Source organism: Chenopodium quinoa, unplaced genomic scaffold (genome assembly GCF_001683475.1).
Source record: "Chenopodium quinoa cultivar QQ74 unplaced genomic scaffold, ASM168347v1, whole genome shotgun sequence".
Taxonomy (NCBI): Eukaryota; Viridiplantae; Streptophyta; class Magnoliopsida; order Caryophyllales; family Amaranthaceae; genus Chenopodium; species Chenopodium quinoa.
Genome location: NW_018744239.1, coordinates 3,916,390 through 3,938,683, shown reverse-complemented (window position 1 = coordinate 3,938,683; position 22,294 = coordinate 3,916,390). Strand labels below are relative to the sequence as shown.

At 36.5% G+C, this 22,294-nt stretch overlaps 1 protein-coding gene across 1 annotated transcript; it reads left to right on the top strand.

Annotated features, from left to right (window-relative positions):
• Nucleotides 1-1,401: 1,401 nt before the first annotated feature.
• On the top strand, nt 1,402-18,731 carry LOC110694213. Its single transcript, XM_021871395.1, has 17 exons — nt 1,402-1,949; nt 2,873-2,991; nt 3,669-3,714; nt 4,479-4,551; nt 4,638-4,695; nt 5,251-5,346; nt 5,893-6,010; nt 6,077-6,343; nt 7,044-7,145; nt 7,346-7,703; nt 7,823-7,936; nt 9,560-10,191; nt 10,287-10,483; nt 11,450-11,672; nt 12,840-12,959; nt 13,902-14,672; nt 15,366-18,731. Exons 1-17 carry the CDS (start codon nt 1,848-1,850, stop codon nt 18,429-18,431), a joined length of 6,462 nt encoding a protein of 2,153 aa, XP_021727087.1. The 5' UTR covers nt 1,402-1,847; the 3' UTR covers nt 18,432-18,731.
• The last annotated feature ends 3,563 nt before the right edge of the window (nt 18,732-22,294 follow it).

Here is a 22,294-nt window from a genome sequence, read left to right as displayed (position 1 = left end):
CAAAATCTAAGATCAACTTCCTTAATATCAAATTATAAATTTATAACTATTACATATTATATTATTTATTTCATATGTATTTCATACTCCATCCGTTTCACTTTGTTAGTCCCATTTGGAATCAATCACTTAATATAAGAAAAGGAGGAATCCTAATAATTTGGAATTTGATTGCAACTTTGTAATTAATGTTTTGTCTTTTCCTGTTGTATTTGTTTTATTTATGGAAATTAACTGTAATTAATTCGCTTATAATAAATCTTGATTGGAAGAATTTTCCATGTCAGCAATCCACTAGCACATATATTAACCAATCAGAATTATTTCACTCTTTAAACATTCATAGATTATGAAAATTATTCACCCTCTAATAATGGCTGGAACAGATTCTATATGGGTATATCATTATGAAGCGCCCAAAATAGTATATGGGACTAACAAAGTGAAATGGAAGGAATACTTCGTAATATTGAGTCTATACATAATATTTTATATCAATTTTTTTTTTTTTTTTTTTTTTGTAAAATTTATTGTCATTATAATTATTTAACAACCGTGCATTACACAGAACTTAATCTAGTGACCTATAAATGTCAAACTATCGTTGGCTGATAATTAAAGTTTTCTTTCTAAACTCTTTAGGTCATTAAAACCTAGTTTCTGCAAATTTTATCAAAACTTGTTTGTCTTTTATGGAGCATCTGGAAAAATAAAAATCTTAATATCTGTCAAAAAGACATCCGTGCTTCTACTGAATGACAATCATGGACTCATATGGATTATTCCTTGTATATTTCTATTTATAACTTTTTCCCTCCTCCTAAAGAGCTAATTTGAGTAAATTTGGACCATCCTTCTCTAAGAATACTGTAACTAAATTTTGATGGCTCTATTATTAATAACTTGCGATAACAAGTGTGGTAATTCGTGATCATATTGGCCCTTTTAGCTGGTAACTCTTACACTTTAGGGTCATGTAGCCCCTTCCTAATTGAAGCTATTGCTCTTAGAAATGGATTGCTGTTAACAAAATCTTTGCATGTTGCCCATATGTTTGTAGAAGGTGAAAACTTTACTATTATAAATATTTTGCACGGTTATGCTACTTGCTCATGGAAGATCTAGTTATTAATGGAGGAAGTCATAGTATGTGGCTTCACTTAGTCATAGTACATATATATCCATTAACCAATATATCTAACCGTACATTTTCTATCACCTTCAATTTGACATAATAGGTCTGAGATTTGAGAGAAGACGAACGTAACTGGCTAATTGTACACCATATAGATGTATTTATTTATTTTTTTTTGCTGTATTTGCAAAAATAAGTTAAAAAGAACATACCAAAGTTTCTAGTTATCAACAAATCTTTTTTTTTTTTTGGGTGCAATTTTCATTTTAAAAAATAAAAACTTGGTAGAATTTTAGCCAAGGTGCAATTTTCGTCTCTAGTCATCAATAAGTACTTTGTAGAAAACAGCTAAACTACGGTGGTTATCTCAAAAAGCAAGCCCATAAAAAACCAAACAACGGTGGTGGTGGCATCATCATTGACGACCATATTTGCGCTTCTCAAACCAACTTAGATCCACCTTCCGCCACCCATTTCGCCGCCACAATTTTCTCGAACCTTCTCTTTCCCTTATTCTTCTACCCTTTTGATCTGCTTAATTCATCCTAAACTTAATTTCTTCAATACCATTTAATTTTTAATTCACCAATTTTAAGGGGTTTTCGATTCAGTGATGAATTTATATATATGATGCGAAAATTTGGATGAATTTAAAGTATAGATTTTGGGGTGTTAGTAATTGAGAAATATTTAATGTAAGTTGTTAAATTTTATGAAAATGAAGTCGGGCAGTGCTGCAAAATTGATCGTGGATGCGCTGCTTCAACGGTTTCTTCCACTTGCTAGGCGTCGAATTGAAACTGCCCAAGCCCAGGTTTGATTTTTACCCAATTTTATGTTATTTATTTGAATTTAATTTGTTTTTGTTGCTTAATTAGTGTGTTGTTTAATGGGGTTCTGTAACTATGAATGTGTTGATGGATTATGATAATTTGTTATACTTATTTGATTAGTTAATTCATTTAGTTGAAATTTGGGGAATGAGTTTATTTCGGGTGGATTTGAATTAAGTTGTTACTTGCTTTGTTGTTGTGATTTTGGCGATGACGACCGATGTTTGCTGTTGAGTGGTGAGCTTGAGTGTAGTGTAGCTTAGCTGAACTCCGTGTTGTCTAGAACTCGAGAAGACTAGAGAGCCAGAGAGGAGATCCATTTTATTGAATACGAGAATTGTGTATACCCTATCTTTGTATGGCAGAACTGTTACTGATTAGCAATGTATATACTCGTACTGCTTGAACATTCGTTATGCTGTGGGGAAGAGAGGGGTTTAATGACCTCTTATAGTGTTTTTTTGATATTAAGATAGCCGTAATACCACATTTTTCACAATGCATAATGTTGCTTATATTGTAGGATAGGGGAGTCTTCGAGTGTTTGATTATATTTTATATTTGTGACGTTGCTGTTGTACATCTCTTGTTATTGTTTCCTTGCTTCTGAGTTCTGATTAGTTTGCATTAAGTAATATCTACTTCCTCGATAACTTTGAAGAAAAACTGATAATATGTTTTAATCATTTCCTGTCAGTAAGGAAGACTGTTTTTATGAAAATAGTTTATTCAGAATGATTCTAAAAACACTGTATGAATGGTATAGAATTATAATATGATACAGTTTTCTTCAAATTATTGGTCTTAACTTAGTGAAAAAACAGAATGTGGTCTATATATTGAAGGGAGGCGTCAACAGTGATTTGCTGCTAATTTGTGATGTTTTCGGGTTGAAATTTTGCAGGATGGACAATACCTTAGTCCATCTGATCCAGCCTATGACCAAGTACTGGATTCCCTTGCTATGGTGGCTCGACATACACCAGTGCCTCTCTTGGAAGCTCTTCTTAGGTGGAGAGAGAGGTTAGTTGTTATCATCAGTTATTGACTGCAATTTATTTCATCATGAAGTGTTCTAGAATCAGATGTCTTGTCTTCTATTCAGAGATATGTTGTCTCATTCTTAAATGTTCTTTTATATCTTGAGTTTAGCAAATTGTTCATTGGTCTACACTAAAAATAAGATTTTGTAATGGTCGGAAGGAACTTCTAAGCTCTAGCGTTCTATAGGCTTGACCTTGTCAGGCCTGTTATCTTGGCTTTAAACTTGATTTTGGTTGGATATCTCTTTTACATTTTTGTTTTTGTTGTTGATTCATTGCTCACATGGCGAATTGCATTGTACATTGCATATTTGAAAGCTGGTTTTGTGAGCTGTTGTTTAATCATCACTTTAAAACAGTTTGCTTCAACATGGGTTGCTTCTTAGGTAAATGTCATGCATGCAGGAACAACCAATTACTTCTGTGGTTTCGACTATGTGTGTAATATTTTACTCTGCTTGCATTTTTGCAAACAACATTTTAGATGTGGCCTGAGAAAAATCCTGTGTTTTTATTTTATTTTATATAATTTTTTGGGCAAATAAATTTGTTATAAAAGATAACTTCAGTGGGTGTTGTAGCACCAGTTTTGACTATTGCTCCCTGCTGGATCTCTAGCTTCTATTTATGCAATATGTTTCCTACACATTTTTGCAGTGAATCCCCAAAAGGTGCAAATGATGCTTCTACATTTCAGAGAAAGGTTTGCTTCTTCCATTAAAAGATAGTTTGGCAAAAGTAGTTGTAATTGTCTATTTTATCAAGTTGTTGGAATATAAAGCTCATCTAATTAGCAACTTGAATTCTACTGTGCCAGTGTCTCGTAGGTTCTGTGATGCATAATACTAAGTATTGATCTGATGTTTAATCATAAAAGGAAGGACATAGTGATTGTTGAGTATATTTTATAAATACATCTAGTCTGAATAGATTTACTTTTAAGTTTTAAGGTTCCTTTGGAAAGTGAATTTATGAAGGGTTTAAATCATTGCTCCAGGATTTTGGAGTCTGACTAGGTAAATCATGTCAAAAAAGAAGCACGTAGTGATGAAATGAATTTTTTCATATATATGTAGGGCTGTAGGCCTTATTCTTTTATCCGAATGAAAAAATTATCTAAGAAAATTTAAATTTCAGAGAAGGGCTACTAAGTAAGCATAAGCTTAGTTTAAGGCCAATAAGAACAGATTACAGGGTTTCAGGTATACAGAACTTAGCCTTAGTACCACGGGAAGATCTTTACAAGCATAGTGGTAGTTGAATTGACAGCCTGGTAGGTGACTTGTTTTAGGCGTTTTCTCCCTTTTTCCACTGGGATCCAGAGTGTACTAAAATTTTTAAGACACCTTGATGCTGAGTAAAACGGAGAATGAATATCAAACAATGTTCCTTGTTTACAATTATTACATACTCTCAACTCCTTTAAGTCTTTGGTTAAGTGTTGCTTAAGCACTACAATCATTTCAGCTTGCAGTGGAGTGCATATTTTGCTCAGCGTGTATTCGTTTTGTGGAGTGTTGTCTGCCAGAAGGACTTACAGGTTACTTTGCAATTTTTTTCTTCATTTTAAATTGTGGCTCTTTCAACATTGCTTAGGTATATAATTGGAGCTTGAATTCTGTGCAGAGAAACTTTGGTCTGGGCTTGAGAACTTTGTTTTTGACTGGCTAATCAATGCCGACAGGTAAGATCTTTGTGGATACTGTACTAAGCCATGCTTCTGAGGAAGACATATTGTTCATCTTCATTTTCCGTATTCTGGAAAGTATTTATCATTTTATCTACTAGGGAAATGATCATTTTAAGCTTGGCCTTATCATTGGTTATTAGTAGTGTTGCAACTATTAATGCTTGTAGCATTTATTTGGGAGGAAAGTAAATATAGTTGAGATGGCTTCTAACTTTTTCAAGTTTAGTCTAAGAAGTATCTTTGTTGTGTTTTAATTTTTAATTATCATGCTGTTGCATGTAGCTATAACGTCCTTGCCTCCTTGGTGTTATTTTGAGTTTTGTGATCTTGTTTCACAATGTTGAAAAAGTGATGGAGATGCTTTGCTTTCTATTTGGATAGCTAGCTTTTGGAGTCTTGTACTTTATTGCCAGACATGAATGTGACCCAAAATGGGTTATTCCATCTAAAAACCTAGTCAATCATATACATGGAAGGGAGGGATCATTTATTATATATTTGTTGTAATATTGCATCATAGGACCCTTCATCAATTTCATTTTTTTGCAGGGTTGTAAGCCAGGTTGAATATCCATCCCTTGTCGATTTGAGGGGTCTGCTCTTGGATCATGTTGCCCAACTATTAGGTGCTTTATCTCGTATAAGGTAAAAGGATTTCTGAGCTTTTTTTTTTTCTTTATACTACTGTACTGGTTATGATCTGTTTAGAGATTGATAATTGGATTTTCACCATTATTTGTCTGCACAATTGTTTTTTTGTTTCGGATGTCAGTGGTTCGAGTCTGCTTATCTCCAACTCGTGAACTTAGCCGTTTTTGTAAATCCAAGATTTAAGGTGTGCTCGAGTATGATGGAACACATTACTGTTGTCTTGAAGTTGAAATGTCTTGCTGATACTTTATTGAGATATATGTCAATAACTTTGATATATTTTATGCTGACTAATTTTGATATATTGTATCATTTTTTACTAGGGTGTCAATATGAGATTAATGAATAGTGTTTAGAATGATCTTAGTTGATTTTGTGAGCAATTTTCATTCTTGTTTTATGTCTTTTAGGGCTGTAGAAATAGCTATCTCTAAGTTATGATGGTTGTTTAAGTAATTATCTAGCAGCCGTAGCAGGCAATCAATTGAGTATTTGATATATTGAACTTTTTTAACATATATCCCTTGTTTGCTGATGTAGGTTTAGTTCTGTAACTGAGCGTTTTTTTATGGAGCTGAACACTCGCCGAATTGACACTAGTGTTGCCCGGAGCGAGACGTTAAATATCATTAGTGGCATGCGTTACTTGAAACTTGGGGTATGTATGTTGAATTATACTTGACACAACTGTGAGGTCATCACTATAACCAGTTGCAATACTCAGGTGAAGACAGAGGGTGGACTGAATGCATCGGCCTCATTTGTAGCAAAAGCAAACCCTTTGAATCGTGCTCCACACAAACGGAAAAGTGAACTCCACTATGCCCTATGTAACATGCTCACAAATATCTTGGCCCCACTAGCAGATGGTGGAAGAAATCACTGGCCTCCATTAGGCGTGGAACCAGCACTGAATCTTTGGTATGAAGCAGTTGGGCGAATAAGAGGGCAGCTTATCCATTGGATGGACAAACAGAGCAAGCATATTGCTGTATGTAATGCCTCAATGCTCTTTGTTTTAGAATTAGTGCTGCAATGATGAGAATTTTTGGGCATAAATGCTCACCACCTGTTTCCTGCTTTAGTAAAGTTTATTTTATTGGGCATTTGGTATAGTATAAAGATAAATTTTCTTCATGTATGTTTGGTATTGATGTTTTGGATGTATAATTTCTTTTTGTTTTAATGGGCGAAAAACCTGCTACATACTTTAATTAGGGAAGTAAAAGATTCTGTTTTCCTCTGAACATATACTTCTTTTCTTTCTAATATGTGCTCAGTATCATCCGTTTGTCCACCTTATTTTTTTTTGAAGAACTTTATATGTTGCAGCTTTTTTGTTCACATTTTATTCACCATTAGTTGTTCCAGAGTTTTTACACAGCCATGCTTTTCCAATAAGTCCAATGTCAGCTTCTCAGCTAGTATGTTTTCCAATTGATCTTGGTGTTTATGTATTCTATTAGCTCAGAGAGGGGGGTCACAATGGTGAAAGATTCGGAAAAGGAACAGTAACCCATTATTTTATATCTGGCTGGAATTTTTTTATTTCTCATGACCTTCCTCTGAATTCCTGCAAGCTTTTCTAGTAAACTTTATTGATGGAAACTTTCTTCTTTAATATTGATGACATATAATAATAGGACTTATTTGGTTTTCATGCTCTTCTGAAATGATAAATTGTGGTACAGGTGGGCTACCCTCTTGTGACTCTTTTTCTTTGCCTCGGAGAGCCTCAGACTTTCGAAACTAATTTTGGTCCGCACATGGAGCAGCTTTACAAACTTCTGCGCGTAAGTTTATTGTAATTATTGATATGGAAAATAATGCTTGTAGTTACTATCTCTATAGTATATCTCTGTTAGTCCATTCCTCTGTTGGATCACTTGGATGTGAATGATTTATTGATTTATGGTAATTATTTATCTGAATTACTATCTCTGTTATCTTCCACTTGTTGGTCCTACTTCTCACAGTTTTACTTTCTCTGCAGGACAAGAACCATCGCTTCATGGCCTTGGACTGTCTCCACCGTGTTGTGAGATTTTATTTAAGTGTTTATGCACCCGGTCAGCCACCAAATCGTGTTTGGGACTATCTGGATAGTGTCACCTCGCAATTGCTAACAATACTAAGGAAAGGAATGCTTACACAAGATGTCCAACATGACAAACTTGTTGACTTTTGTGTGACTATAGCAGAAAGTAATCTTGATTTTGCAATGAATCATATGATTTTGGAGCTGCTAAGGCAAGACAGTTCAAGTGAAGCAAAAGTTATTGGTCTCCGTGCTTTGCACAGAATAGTTGTGTCTCCTTCAAGTGAATATGTTGGTTTGGAAATTTTTCAAGGTGATTATTGGTGCAGAAAAATACTGTTAACATGCATTTTGCATTTTTATTCTGTTATGCTGGTCAATTACCTAATATATGATGATTTTATTTTCTTAATTCTTATAATTAAATGGCAGGTCATGACATTGGCCACTACATTCCAAAGGTAAAGGCTGCGATTGAGTTTATTATAAGGTCTTGCCATCGAACCTACAGTCAGGCACTTCTTACTTCTTCAAGGACAGCCATTGGTAAGCCTTGTTTCTACTGAGATGCTAGTCTGATTAATGCTAATGGTTCTACTAGCCTATGTTCACTGCACTTCTTGATATAGTATAACTGTATAAGTATTTGCATTGTATTCACCTGGTGCATTTAGTGCCATTGTAGATAATGTACCAAAGGGATGCCTTTACTATAACTTAGAGCATTATCCAACATGAGTATAAATGATGTATGAGGGCTAAACTAATATGTAGGATATGTTCAGCTCACCTGATCTTTACCGGTCTGATTTGATTTTCTGATTTGACTAAATTTTTACCTTATTTGTGCATTAATCTTAAGAAAAACATGATAAGTAGTTGTTTGGTTATCAATTGTTAAAAGTAGATTTGAAGTTGATTGATTTGTTGTGATGTCTTGATGCCGACAGCTTTTTTGATAAAATTTAATTGGTTTTTGTGGTTTTAGAGTGTTAAGTTGAATAAGTAATTGAATTTATCTTTGAAGCAAATCACAATGAAATTACGAGCTAGATCAGTTAAGTAAAGATACATTGTACATTCTGATCTAATCAATATCTTTACTGGATATTTCATGTGTTTATTATCAACAAATAGTGAAATACTTCCTCCGTTCTTTTTAGTTGGCATGTTTTGACGTTTTACACTATGCACAAATTGTACTTTGGACTAGCTTTTCTGTTTTATTGCTACAATAAAACATAGTCATGTGGGATCTTGTTTGAATTGTTTCAATGTGAATTTTATTAATATCAACTTTTTATAGTTTTTTACATTTTGATAATTAGAGGTATTAATCGTTAAAATTGTGTGTTGGTACGTGATAAAAGAAACGTGTCAACTAAAAAAGAGCGGAGGAACTATATTTTAACAGTTGAATACATAAATATAATTTCATAGATGTATAAAATCAATTTCAATTTTTTTTTTCCTGTTTATATCATTCTCAAGTCATGGAAACCTATGATATTATTATAATAGAGGAATTTCTGTACACAGAGTCCTACATGTGGATATACTCTCTCTCCCTCTCTCTCCTCCAAGAGCAACCTACACACAGGTCACACACCCACACACAAATACTGAGAGAGACCTATGTGACATTTTCAATGGTGTAGTATACTAAGTTTTCCTAATCTAATCTATATTTTTTCACACTTCATGCGTTTTGATATAATATTATACAAGATGCTTGTTGAATCTATAGACTCCATGTACACTTATAATGGACCATTAACTGGTAATTATGTTCTTTATGCTCTAGTCAATATTCTCACCTATTCCTCTTAAAATTCAGTTGTTGTGTGTGTTTTGTAACCTCGTGTTTCCTGTTTGCTGAGCTGAATTATTTCTCCCTTTCACTAAAACTGTACTGGGTGTCAATCTTTAGTTCTTTTTGAGGTTTCTTCATTAAGCCTGTTAAGTTGATCCATCTAGAATAGACTTCTAGCTCTATAAGCTTTACACTGTCTCAAGTGATGAACTCAACCTGTCAAGACCCGTGTCTGTCAAAACGTCTAGGAATTTAGTTGTTTAGGTGTGACCAGCCATCTGCAGAGTTGCCTTATATGTGCCTTAAATTTTGGTCTTTTCCTGGTTATCTTATACTTCCTCTGTTTACCTCTACAGATTCCGTGACCAAGGAGAAATCCCAAGGCTATCTTTTCCGATCAGTTCTAAAATGTATTCCTGACCTGATAGAAGAGGTTGGTCGAAATGATAAGATCACAGAAATAATTCCTCAGCATGGCATAAGTATTGATCCTGGTGTACGTGAAGAAGCTGTGCAAGTGCTGAATCGAATCGTGAAATCCCTGCCTCATCGCCGATTTGCTGTCATGAGAGGAATGGCAAACTTTATTTTACGTCTTCCTGACGAGTTCCCACTTCTTATTCAAACATCATTGGGACGGTTGTTAGAACTGATGCGCTTCTGGAGATTACGTCTACATGAGGAAAGGCTGGAATTTGATGAACAAGATACAAAGCATATGGCCCAAGAAATTGGGGCCTTCAGGAGGCCTTCTGTTCATCGTTCTGGAGAAGCTGTTGATTTTCGTGCTTCTGAGATTGATGCTGTTGGCCTTATTTTTCTTTGTTCTGTTGATAGTCAGATCAGGCATACTGCGCTTGAGCTGTTACGCTGTGTCCAGGCCTTGTGGAATGACATAAGTGATCTTGCAGTTCATGAAAAAGCAGATCACAGTTTGAGGAATGAAGCTGAACCTATATTCATAATTGATGTCCTTGAGGAAAACGGGGTGGGTATTTTTTTTTTCCCTGTCTGATTTCATTTCTTCCACACTATGAGATTCAGTCTTGCTCAATTTTTATAAGTTTATCTACTTTATGACAGGATGACATTGTCCAGAGCTGTTATTGGGATTGTGGGCGCCCATTTGATATGAGACGTGAATGTGATGCAATTCCACTTGATGTTACCATCCAGTCTATTCTTTTTGAAAGTCCCGATAAGAATAGATGGGCTAGATGCCTAAGTGAGCTTGTGAAATACGCTTCTGAGCTTTGCCCAAGATCTGTTCAGGAAGCGAAGTAAGCAACTTTTTGAGTGGCTGATGTTGATTACTGACTTTTTTGAATATGTATATAATAAAATATTTAGAGGTTACAAATCTGAATATCATTTCTGTTGCTAAATAATACTACCTCTGTTTTTTTTTAGTTGACACGGTTTGACTTTAGCACTATTCACTCACTCCCCTTTGACCGTGTTTTGTGCTTTATACGTAATGAAAATAATAGTCGTGTGAGATCTTGTTAGATTCGGCCCGATATATCTTTTCATTATATCAACTTTGTATAATTTTTGTTTATCGGTAATTAAAGATATTAATGATTGAAGTTGTGCATTGGCAAACGTGACAAAGAAACGTGTCAACTAAAAAGAAACGGAGGAAGTAGACCACATTTGACCTTTTGTGGTCAAAGATTTTGAACTTTTGGCAGTGTGATATGTTCAACCATATTTAAAATTGGAGCTATAAAAACAAAAGCTTTAGAGAGTATTGGCCAATGAAAATGTATGTTCTAATTTATCTTAGAGGTCATAATATAATCTGTTCCATAGTTAAAGCTACTGTATAATCTGTTCTAACGTTCATGTAGAACTCTCCAATTTATAATAACACCTTAGAAAAATATCAAGTTTTATACATTTTGTTTTAAAATGTATTTCTTGATTGAAAATTTTATTAGATTATATATATATTTTTTCTTTCCTTTTTACATTTGCTGGGTAAGTTTTTGATAAGTAGCTAGCTACCACATGAGATTCCTGCAACTATTGGTTTCTTGTTATATCTAGGCGGTATACTTTCTCAATGAGATTACTTATAGGCTTATATCTACTTGCTTGTATTACTGTTCCTATTATAGTTACTAATTAAAAAACTATGTGCTCAATTAATTCTCTTTTCAATATGCCTAGGTTTAACTATCTTAATGGATATTTTAATCTCAGATCAAATACTGATAGGGAAATGCAATATGTTATCCCAGGTCTGAGGTTATTCGACGTCTTGCATATATTACACCTGTTGAGTTAGGTGGCAGGGCTAATCAATCACAAGATGCAGATAACAAGTTGGATCAATGGCTCATGTATGCAATGTTTGCTTGTTCATGTCCTCCTGACGCCAGGGAGGCTGCGAGTTTTGGAGCAACAAAAGAGCTTTTCAGACTTATTTTTCCATCACTAAAATCTGGATCTGAAGCTCAAGTAGTAAGTGCATATAATTTGAAGCTTCTTTTGAATCTAGGCACACACAAACAAAGTTCTATTTTGAATTGCGCTCTTGACCTGTTTGATAATAGGCATTTACATTATAGGGCTTGATGTATGAAGTTAACTGTGCCTTTAACATTTTATTCTAGTCTCTTGATGTGCTATCTGAATTATTTTATCCATGTGAAAAAGCATGTCTGATGGTTCATTTGAGTGTACGGTCAGACAAGCTGGATGTCTCCTCTTTATTTATTTATTTTTTTTATTGGCTGGAAGAAGTAATCATATGGCCTGTTGGGAGTTGACTTAGTAGGTGGGAGAAATTAGGTGTTCGCTCTTGGGTTAGGTGCTCAAATTTAGCAAGTTATGTTCAACAACTTTCAGATTTGTTTGTGTTGATTTACCTGGCGGGATAGGGATTGTCTTTTCGAGTCCAACTCAAGTCCTTAACAAGCCTGGCTAATAATCGCATTGGATTACTAAAAGTGTTGGCGGCTCTGTTAGTTGTTATGCAGTATATTGTTAATGTTCTCTGCATATACCAAGGTGATTAGCTGTTGTTCAGGCACCTATGCACCATAGTTGCGTTATAGTCCACCTAGTCCGTCAATGATCATAGTAGGCTGGCGAGGTCAGTTTGGGTCACAAATTCGTGTTCAAATCAGCTCTTAACGGGTTATCAGCTCTAAATGGGTTTTCATTATTCCCAACCCAAACCTAATCTGATTTAAGTTTTTGGGTTCAATTCCTAAACCCGAACCTCATCTGTTTTTGAAGGTTCAGGTTACACAAGTCATTTTCAAGTTCAATTCTTGACCGTAACCTAATCCATTTAATTTCAGGTTGGGTTTGTATCGATCCATTTATTTAATTTAGTCAAGCTTGTGTAAACTTATGTCATAATATAAAGTTTTATGTTTTCTTATAAAAAAGATATTAATAACATTTCCTGAAAAATTAATAGTGATTTGGTAGCTTATAGAGATGACAAAATGGCTTGCTGCTATTGTTTCTAGTGAGTTAATTTTGAGAGTACTATCTACACATGCAAGTGTTTTTTTTTTTTTTTTTTAATTTTTTTTTTATTATTATTATTTTTTATTATATAGTTTATGAATTAGCTGTTGACCAAAGTGTTGAGTCGATTTCCGTCCCTTGTTATAGAATGCAGCTACAATGGCTCTTGGTCATTCTCATCTGGAAGTATGTGAAACTATGTTTGGGGAGCTTGCATCTTTCATTGACGAGGTTTCTCTTGAAACAGAAGGAAAGCCCAAATGGAAGGTATGGTTTCTGATTAATGGAAACTTGAATTTAGCTATAGTTTAAACTGGACTGTTTTAGTTTGAATGTAAATTGATGGTTTTGCATGTAAAATTGTGATCCTCTGCATTTAGAATGAATTGAGTTATTGGGGTGAGATACTACAGTTTCTTTTATTTTTTTTTCGTACGCACATATATATTGATGTAAGCTTCTGAGGATGAAATGCAATGCGATGTTGATATGCTTATTACTATTCTTGCTATCTTCACCTAGTGTTTGTGCAGTTGTGCTCTTTGTCTATGTTTGAAAAATTTGAAGAGAAAGATCCCACTCAAAAATTAATGTGAGGAGTTGGGGAATCGGGTCATTTTGCATTGTGAGCTGCTGTACTCTGTTATATTTTGGGTGTCATTCGGGTTTGTTCAAGCTCTGTTATAAAGCATATCTAGGTGCATTGTTTCAGTTTTGGGAGAGAGAAATAGATAATCTCTATGTCAGGTTACCTGTATCCAGGCTGTCTTGAATCGAAAGTATTGACTGGATTTCAAGAAACCTATGTGGGATAGAGTGGCGGTTTTCTTAGCTAGGCGTGATATTTACTGTGATTGGCATGCATTTTTTTGCTTTGGTTGCTCTGAAGAGCACTCTTGGTCCTCTTAATACCGTATTGTTTCTTGAACGAATTTACTTTCAAGCCTCAAAGTTAGGCAAAATATTAATGTTGTGCTCCACATGATTGCTAATTCCATTTTGGTGCCTTGACACATTTTTTTTCCAGTATAGTGTCCTGCAGTTTACTCTATTTTAAATGTTTATGTTAGATCTGAAACTGTGTTTATTGTGATTTAATTGAGTGGTTCCCTCCTGGATTATGAACTTTTGAAATATCTCTTTGTTAAATTATCTTTGAATTTTTTTATAAGTAATGAGGGATATGACAAATTAGTCATTTGTATGCAGAGTCAAAAGTCTCGCCGTGAAGAGTTACGCACTCACATCGCAAATATTTATCGAACTGTGGCAGAGAAAATTTGGCCTGGTATGCTCAATCGGAAACCAGTTTTCCGCCTTCACTACTTAAAGTTCATTGAAGAGACACATCGACATATTTTGACTGCATCTTTAGAGAGTTTTCAAGATGTACAACCCCTTCGCTTTGCTCTTGCCACTGTCCTAAGATATCTTGCTCCTGAATTTGTTGAATCAAAATCTGAAAAGTTTGATCTTAGAACTAGGAAACGATTGTTTGATCTACTTCTTTCTTGGAGTGATGATGTGGGCTGTGCTTGGAATCAAGATGGAATCAGTGATTACCGCCGTGAACTAGAAAGGTATAAAGCTTCTCAACATAGTCGCTCAAAGGATTCTGTGGATAAACTTTCATTTGATAAGGAGCTGAATGAGCAAGTTGAGGCTATACAATGGGCATCCATGAATGCTGTGGCCTCACTCTTGTATGGACCTTGCTTTGACGACAATGCCAGGAAAATGAGTGGCAGAGTAATATCCTGGATAAATAGTTTATTTATTGAGCCTGCACCTAGGGCTCCTTTTGGTTACTCTCCTGCAGACCCGAGGACTCCATCTTATTCTAAGTACACTGGTGATGGTGGGCGAGGTACAGGGCGTGATAGACACAAAGGTGGCCACCTTCGTGTTTCCTTGGCAAAATTGGCATTGAAGAATCTGCTTCTGACAAATCTGGATCTCTTTCCTGCCTGCATTGATCAGGTCCTTTTTCCCCCCTAATCTCAAAACTAGTAGAGGTGTCTCCACATATGATCACAATTTTTTAGCGTTATTGTGTATATACTTCCTCTATTCTAGTAATATTGCAACAACTGGACTTTTACACTATTCATCACACTTGTTTGACCACATATTATGATTTATACGTAAAGTAAAATATAGTCATGTGGGGTCTTGTTAGATTCGTCTCGTAAAATACTTTCATAATATCAACTTTTTATAATTTTTACTCTTATATAATTATAGATATTTAGCATATAAATGTGCTTTGGGATGCGTAATTTCATCCTTGTTGCAATATTTGTGGAACAGAGGAAGTATTATTTTTGTTGGGGAAACTTGTAGCCTATTTTCAGTTGATATTCAGTAATCTATATTTAAATTTTACCTTGACCATGATTTAGATTGTGACGTCTAGAGAGAACAACTTTATGATTAAGAGACTAATTGTTGAAATTATATTCATTTCATCTTTCCTAGAGCTCTCTGCAAAGCAGGTTCTCTAATACTTTCTGACATTCAGCATTATTGCTATTTTAATTTATTTATTTTATTATGTGATGGGTTGAGTAAGTGATTCTTGTATAAAATTTACTCATTTATGAAATAAAATGTAGGTTTTTCAATGAACTAATGTAGACCTGATTTATTTTGTTTTATGTTGTTTTATTCCAGTGCTATTATTCTGACGCTGCCATAGCAGATGGTTACTTCAGTGTTCTGGCTGAAGTCTACATGCGCCAAGAGATACCCAAATGTGAAATTCAGAGACTGCTGAGCTTAATCTTATACAAAGTTGTTGATCCATCTAGACAAATTCGAGATGATGCCCTGCAGATGCTTGAAACGCTTTCTGTCCGTACATGGGCAGAAGATGGAATGGAGGGCACAGGAAGTTATAGAGCTGCTGTTGTTGGCAATCTCCCTGATTCTTACCAACAATTCCAGTATAAGCTTTCCTGCAAACTTGCCAAGGATCATCCTGAGCTGAGTCAGCTTCTTTGCGAGGAAATTATGCAAAGGCAGCTTGATGCTGTTGACATAATTGCTCAACATCAAGTCTTAACCTGCATGGCACCCTGGATTGAAAATCTTAATTTCTGGAAACTGAAGGATGGCTGGACTGAACGCTTGTTAAAAAGTCTGTACTATGTTACTTGGCGGCACGGTGATCAGTTTCCTGATGAAATTGAGAAGCTTTGGAGTACAATTGCTAGCAAATATAGGAACATTAGTCCAGTTCTGGACTTCTTAATCACCAAAGGTATAGAAGATTGTGATTCCAATGCTTCTGCAGAAATAAGTGGTGCTTTTGCTACATATTTCTCAGTTGCAAAAAGGGTGAGCTTATACCTGGCAAGGATTTGTCCACAGCGAACAATAGATCATCTTGTTTATCAGTTGGCGCAGCGGATGCTTGAGGATAGTGTTGAGCCTCTTAGGCCTAGCACCAGCAAGGCTGATGTCAATGGGAATGTTATATTGGAGTTTTCTCAAGGCCCTGCAGCTCCACAGATTGCATCTAATGTTGACAGCCAACCACATATGTCACCTTTGCTTGTTCGAGGCTCTCTTGATGTCCCTCTGAGGAGCACTAGTGGGAGCCTGAGCTGGCGCACTGCTGGTGTGGCTGGGCGCAGTGCCTCAGGTCCCCTGAGTCCTATGCCCTCAGAGATGAATGTTGTGCCTGTAACTCCTGCTGGCCGTTCAGGTCAGCTTCTTCCATCTTTAGTAAACATGTCAGGGCCTTTGATGGGGGTGCGAAGCTCTACTGGAAGCATACGCAGTCGTCATGTGTCCAGGGACAGTGGAGATTACTTCATTGACACCCCAAACTCTGGTGACGATGGCTTGCATTTCAGTGTCTCTGGAATGCATGGTGTCAATGCAAAAGAGCTTCAGTCAGCTTTGCAGGGTCACCAACAGCATTCGCTTACTCAAGCAGACATTGCTTTGATTCTACTTGCTGAAATTGCCTATGAAAATGATGAAGATTTTAGGGAGCACTTGCCTTTGTTGTTTCATGTTACTTTTGTTTCAATGGACAGTTCAGAAGATATTGTTCTTGAGCACTGCCAACACCTTCTAGTTAATTTGTTGTACTCACTGGCTGGAAGGCATTTAGAGCTGTATGAAGTTGAAAACAGTGATGGAGAGAACAAACAGCAGGTTGTCAGCTTAATTAAGTATGTGCAGTCTAAGCGTGGAAGCATGATGTGGGAAAATGAGGACCCTAGTGTTGTAAGGCCTGATGTCCCTAGTTCAGCACTTTTGTCTGCCCTAGTTCAAAGCATGGTTGATGCTATTTTTTTCCAAGGAGACCTTCGGGAGACTTGGGGAACAGAAGCGTCAAAATGGGCCATGGAGTGTACTTCAAGGCACCTTGCATGCCGGTCCCACCAGATATACCGAGCACTGAGGCCAAAGGTAACTAGTGATGCTTGTGTTTCACTTCTTCGTTGCTTGCACAGGTGTTTAACTAATCCTCAGCCTGAAGTTCTGGGCTTTATTATGGAGATTCTGTTAACACTGCAAGTGATGGTAGAGAACATGGAACCTGAAAAGGTCATACTTTTCCCCCAGCTTTTTTGGGGCTGTGTTGCGATGATGCACACAGACTTTGTGCATGTTTATTGCCAGGTGCTCGAGCTTTTCTTGCGTGTGATAGATCGTTTGTCCTTTTGGGAAAGAACATCGGAAAATGTTCTCCTATCTAGCATGCCTCGTGATGAGCTGGATACTAGTGTATCTGAGGTGGGGGATTTCCAGCACATGGAGTCAAGGACAGGTGTTGATCTCGGTGGGAAGGTTCCTGCTTTTGAAGGTGTGCAGCCTCTTGTTCTGAAAGGGCTCATGTCAACTGTTAGCCATGGCGTTTCTATTGAGGTCCTCTCACGCATCACATTCCCGTCATGTGATTCTATTTTTGGGGATCCAGGAACGAGGCTTCTCATGCATATTACTGGCTTGCTACCCTGGCTGTGTTTACAGCTCAGCAAGGATCCCATTGGGCTCGCCTCACCTCTCCATCAGCAGTATCAGAAAGCTTGCTCTGTTGCTGCCAACATCGCTCACTGGTGTCGGGTAAAATCCCTTGAGGGGTTGGCCACAGTATTTTTGGCATACTCGCAAGGTGAGTTCAAGACTATAAACAATTTACTTGCCTGCATAGCTCCATTATTGTGCAATGAGTGGTTCCCAAAACACTCGGCATTAGCTTTTGGTCATCTGCTAAGATTACTAGAGAGAGGCCGTGTTGAATATCAACGTGTGATTCTGCTTTTGCTGAAAGAACTACTACAGCATACTCCAGTTGATGCTGCCCAAAATCCGCATATGTATGCAATTGTGTCCCAGTTGGTGGAAAGCTCTTTGGGGTGTGACGCACTTAGTGTATTGGAAGCCCTTTTGCAAAGTTGCAGCTCTTTAAGTGGTTCCCATTTGCACGAGCCTGGTGGTTATGAGAATGGCCAAGTTGGGGCTGAAGAAAAGCAGCTTGCACCTCAAACCTCATTTAAGGCTCGTAGTGGACCCCTACCATATCTGCTGGGTTCAGGATATGGAACAGCTTTAATGTCTCATGGGCAAGGGGGAGCAGTAGAATCAGGAATGCCCCCTAAGGAAGTTGCCTTGCAGAATACACGGTTGATTATGGGAAGGGTTCTGGATAACTGTGCTATTGGAAGGAAGAAGGATCACAAAAGGCTGGTGCCTTTTGTGTCAAATGCGGGAAATCCCTGAGCGTCTTATTCACTGTATATAACACCATTTTTGCTGCATCTCGTGTATGTAGTATGTATGCTGCTTGTACGTCACGTATAATATTTTTTGTTAGCATTGCTCTTGAAGATGCAAGGATAGTTAGAACGTAATTTCTGTATATAGCAGTAGACTACTAATCAGCATGTATGTATCTGGATCGGATATGTACAGATTCCCGCTTACTTGCAAGGCTTTGTAATTCGTGTTAGAAGTATAATTGCATTTGACAACCTTTCACATTTTAAATACTTGAATACACTAATTTTCGAGTGAGGGAGATGACAAAAAGTCTTGTTATTAAAATCTGTAACTCAAATACTCCGTTAAATCACTCTAAAAAATTAAGTTCTTTACTTTTTTGTAACCCAAAAATTTATGACCTTAAGCGGATTTTTAATTCAAAAATTATGTATAATACTTAGAGTTGTCAAAAGCTGACCCGACCCGAAAATTTTACCCGAATTCGATCATGACCTGACCTATTTGAACCCGAAAAATTGGTGACCCGAACCCGATATGACCCGACTTGAAACCAACCCGAGACTAGAGTTAACCTTGTGATTCATGACTCAAACCCGAACATGACCTGACCTGAGATGACCTGATACCCGAACATAACCCGTCAATTATTGACCTAAACCGAACCCGACCCGAACTCATGATTGACCCAAACCCGTTGAAACCCGAAATCAACCCGACCTGTTACTAATCTCACCCGAATTCAACCTGACCTGGATTCAACCCGACCTGTTACTAATCCGACTCGAATTCAACCCGACCTGTTTTTAACCCGACCAAAACCTGATGTAACCTGACCTGAATAGTAATGCAATTAACTCAAATTGATCCGAACTGAGCTAACTCGACCCAAACACTCAAATTGACAAATCTATCTTTAACATTGCTTACACATTGATTCCTTAAATCAACTTTCCCACACCACACACATATCTTAACTCTTAACTCTTAACTCTTATCTAATATAGATACTAATGTAGTTTAGCACATTAATGCTTTAAAATGTTTCCCTCAATGAAGCTAGTTAATTGAGAAGGATTGTAATCCGAATCATCACAAAGCTAATAATAAAGAATTCTGAACAAGCATCTAAACAAAGTTAAGAGCTTAAACTAGAATTCTAAAAAAGACAGTAATATAAAAAAAAAATTAATTAAAAAAAAAAAAAAATTTGAGGCAGGCAGCACACTTGAACGTTTTTGAGGTCTTATCTTAAATTTATATGAACTCATTAGTTCGAACCAAAACTTATATGAAATTATTATCCTAAAATAAGTAAGAAAAAAAAAACATGTAGTTTAAACTTATTAGCCCGTATATGAACTTATCTGAAATTATTTCTCTTATAATAAATGAAGAAATTGATAATGATTAAACGTGAACGTCAATACATGAACTGTTAACAAACCAACCTAAAAAAAGTACCCGAACTCGATATGACTCGACCTGAAATCAACCCAAGACTCGGATTAACCCAATATTTGAGACCCAAACCTGAATATGACCCGACTTGATTATAACCCGCAAATTATTGACTTGAACCGAACCCGACTCGAACCCGAGAATGACTCTAACTCGCTTTAATCCGTTAAAACCCGAATTAACCCGACCTATTATTCACCCAACCCGAATGTAACCCAACTTGTTATTGACCCGACTTAAACCTGACCCAAACCCGAAAAGATGTATGACCCGGCATGACCTGACTCGAGTATGACCCGACCCACATAGGTTACGACATTAACCTGAATTGACCCGACCCGAACTGACCTAACCCATACTAACCCGACCTGTTTACCTGAATTGACAGCTCTAATAACACTCATTTTAGGACACCTATATGCACTGTTTTATACTTTTATTGACGATGTTTTAATTATTTATAATTATACTAGATTAATACTCATGCGATACACGATTTAAAATTAAAAAATCAAAGTTTTTCAATAAAATATTGGAAAAATTGTCAAAAATAATACGACCTTTCAGCGGTCCACCAATAATAAGTCAACCTTTTGATTATTTCTGAATAATACGACCTTTGGGGCTTATCCTCTATAACAAGTTATAACCGGTTAGTGACCTATTTAACAAGTTGTATAGGACACGTGCCATTATCTTATTCGTTAGAAATTTAATTTTTTTTTATTTTTATTTTAAATAAAAAAACTCCCTTCCCTTTCTCTTTCCCCTTCCCCCTTCCATAATTTCCGGCAGGAGTACCACCAAGCTGCACCCACCAACCGCCATTTTTTGCCCAGCTCAACTAAAAACCACCAATTTGGCCGCCTTCACATCACCGTCTGCCAGCCTTCATCACCACAAAAACGACATCCCTCCTTCCTCCAGCGTTGTTCGCTGCCACCAAACCCTTTCTTCACCTCCCACCTCCACTTTATCCCTCGCTTTTACTCCTTTGCCGATCTCCCATCTCTCTCTTATGGTGCCCAAACTCCTACTCTCTTCCCTGACAACTCTTTTTACATTACTTCCTTTAATTTCGATGACGATGTCGCCATTAATGGTGTCAAGCTCAACAACTCCCATGTCCTCGACGATGGTACGTTTCTTTGTCATCTTCCAAATCGATCTCACTGTGGCCGGCATCAGAAACGTCGATAGCCCACGCCGGCAGTCCTCCCCCATCCAGTAAAACTCCCACAACCCTCGATTCCAGCCACCTCCTCCCTTCCCTCACTTGAATTCATTTTTTCGATCCCAAATTTCGCAAAATCCCTAGGGTTTACAGTTGCACCAATTTGTAAAATTATGTCGCAAATTATCATCAAATGGCGGAGGAAGATGGCGAGGAGAGAGAAATTCCGGTGAAAGCGGATTCAATGGAGTCTCGTTGGAAGATGATGGAGATGATTCAGAATAAGGGAGGGGGTGGCTGGAATCAGGGGATGCGGTTAGGGGAGAGGGGAGTTTTACGTGATGGTGGAAGGGTTGCCGGCGTTTTCTGCGGGCGGGGGAACGGCGAGATGGTGCTCAGGAGTTTCTGGCGGAGGAAAGGGAGGGGATGTGGGTGTTTTCTGGTGGAGGTTGAGCTGATGGTGGTTTTTTTCATTTTTTATTTTTAAGAATTTTTTTTAAAATTATTAATTATTAATAATTGATAATTAAAGTTGTTATTAAGAGTTAATTACATTATTAAATTAATTTATTACCGGTTATTCAGGTTGTAGGTAAAATAACTTGTTTAAAGCGGACACCATTAAAAGGTCGTATTATTCAGAAATAATCAAAAGGTTGACTTATTTTTGGCGGACCGCTGAAAGGTCGTATTATTTTTGAAAATTTTTCCTAAAATATTTTGACCTATTTTGTTAATTGAGTTTTCATAAATTCTTATATGTGGCTCTTATCATTCCGTATATACGAGAACATTTAAATAAAAACTCAATAATTTCGTATATACGAGTACATTAAAAAGAAAAATTATGGACTTTAGATACGGAGTATATTTCCATTTTTGCAACTTCGTCGTCAAAATTAAAGATGCCCTATAGACTGAATTAAAATTAGGGGAATAATTAACTCAAATGAGAAACTATTTAATTTATTGACTTTTGAAAGTTTTAAATGTGAAGAGATTATATATCTACTTATCTACTTTTTTTTTAAACCATCTACTTATCTACTTCATTGGTGAAGAGATTATCTATTCTAATTTTAGGACCCGTGCCACGCACGGTAAGTTCAAAAACAATAACTTATTAATTTTTAAATATAAAAAAAAAAAAAAATTGCTATGTATATGTATCAAAAATCAAACATAAAAAATAAATTTTGATACCTATTCTAATTTGAGATATAAAACA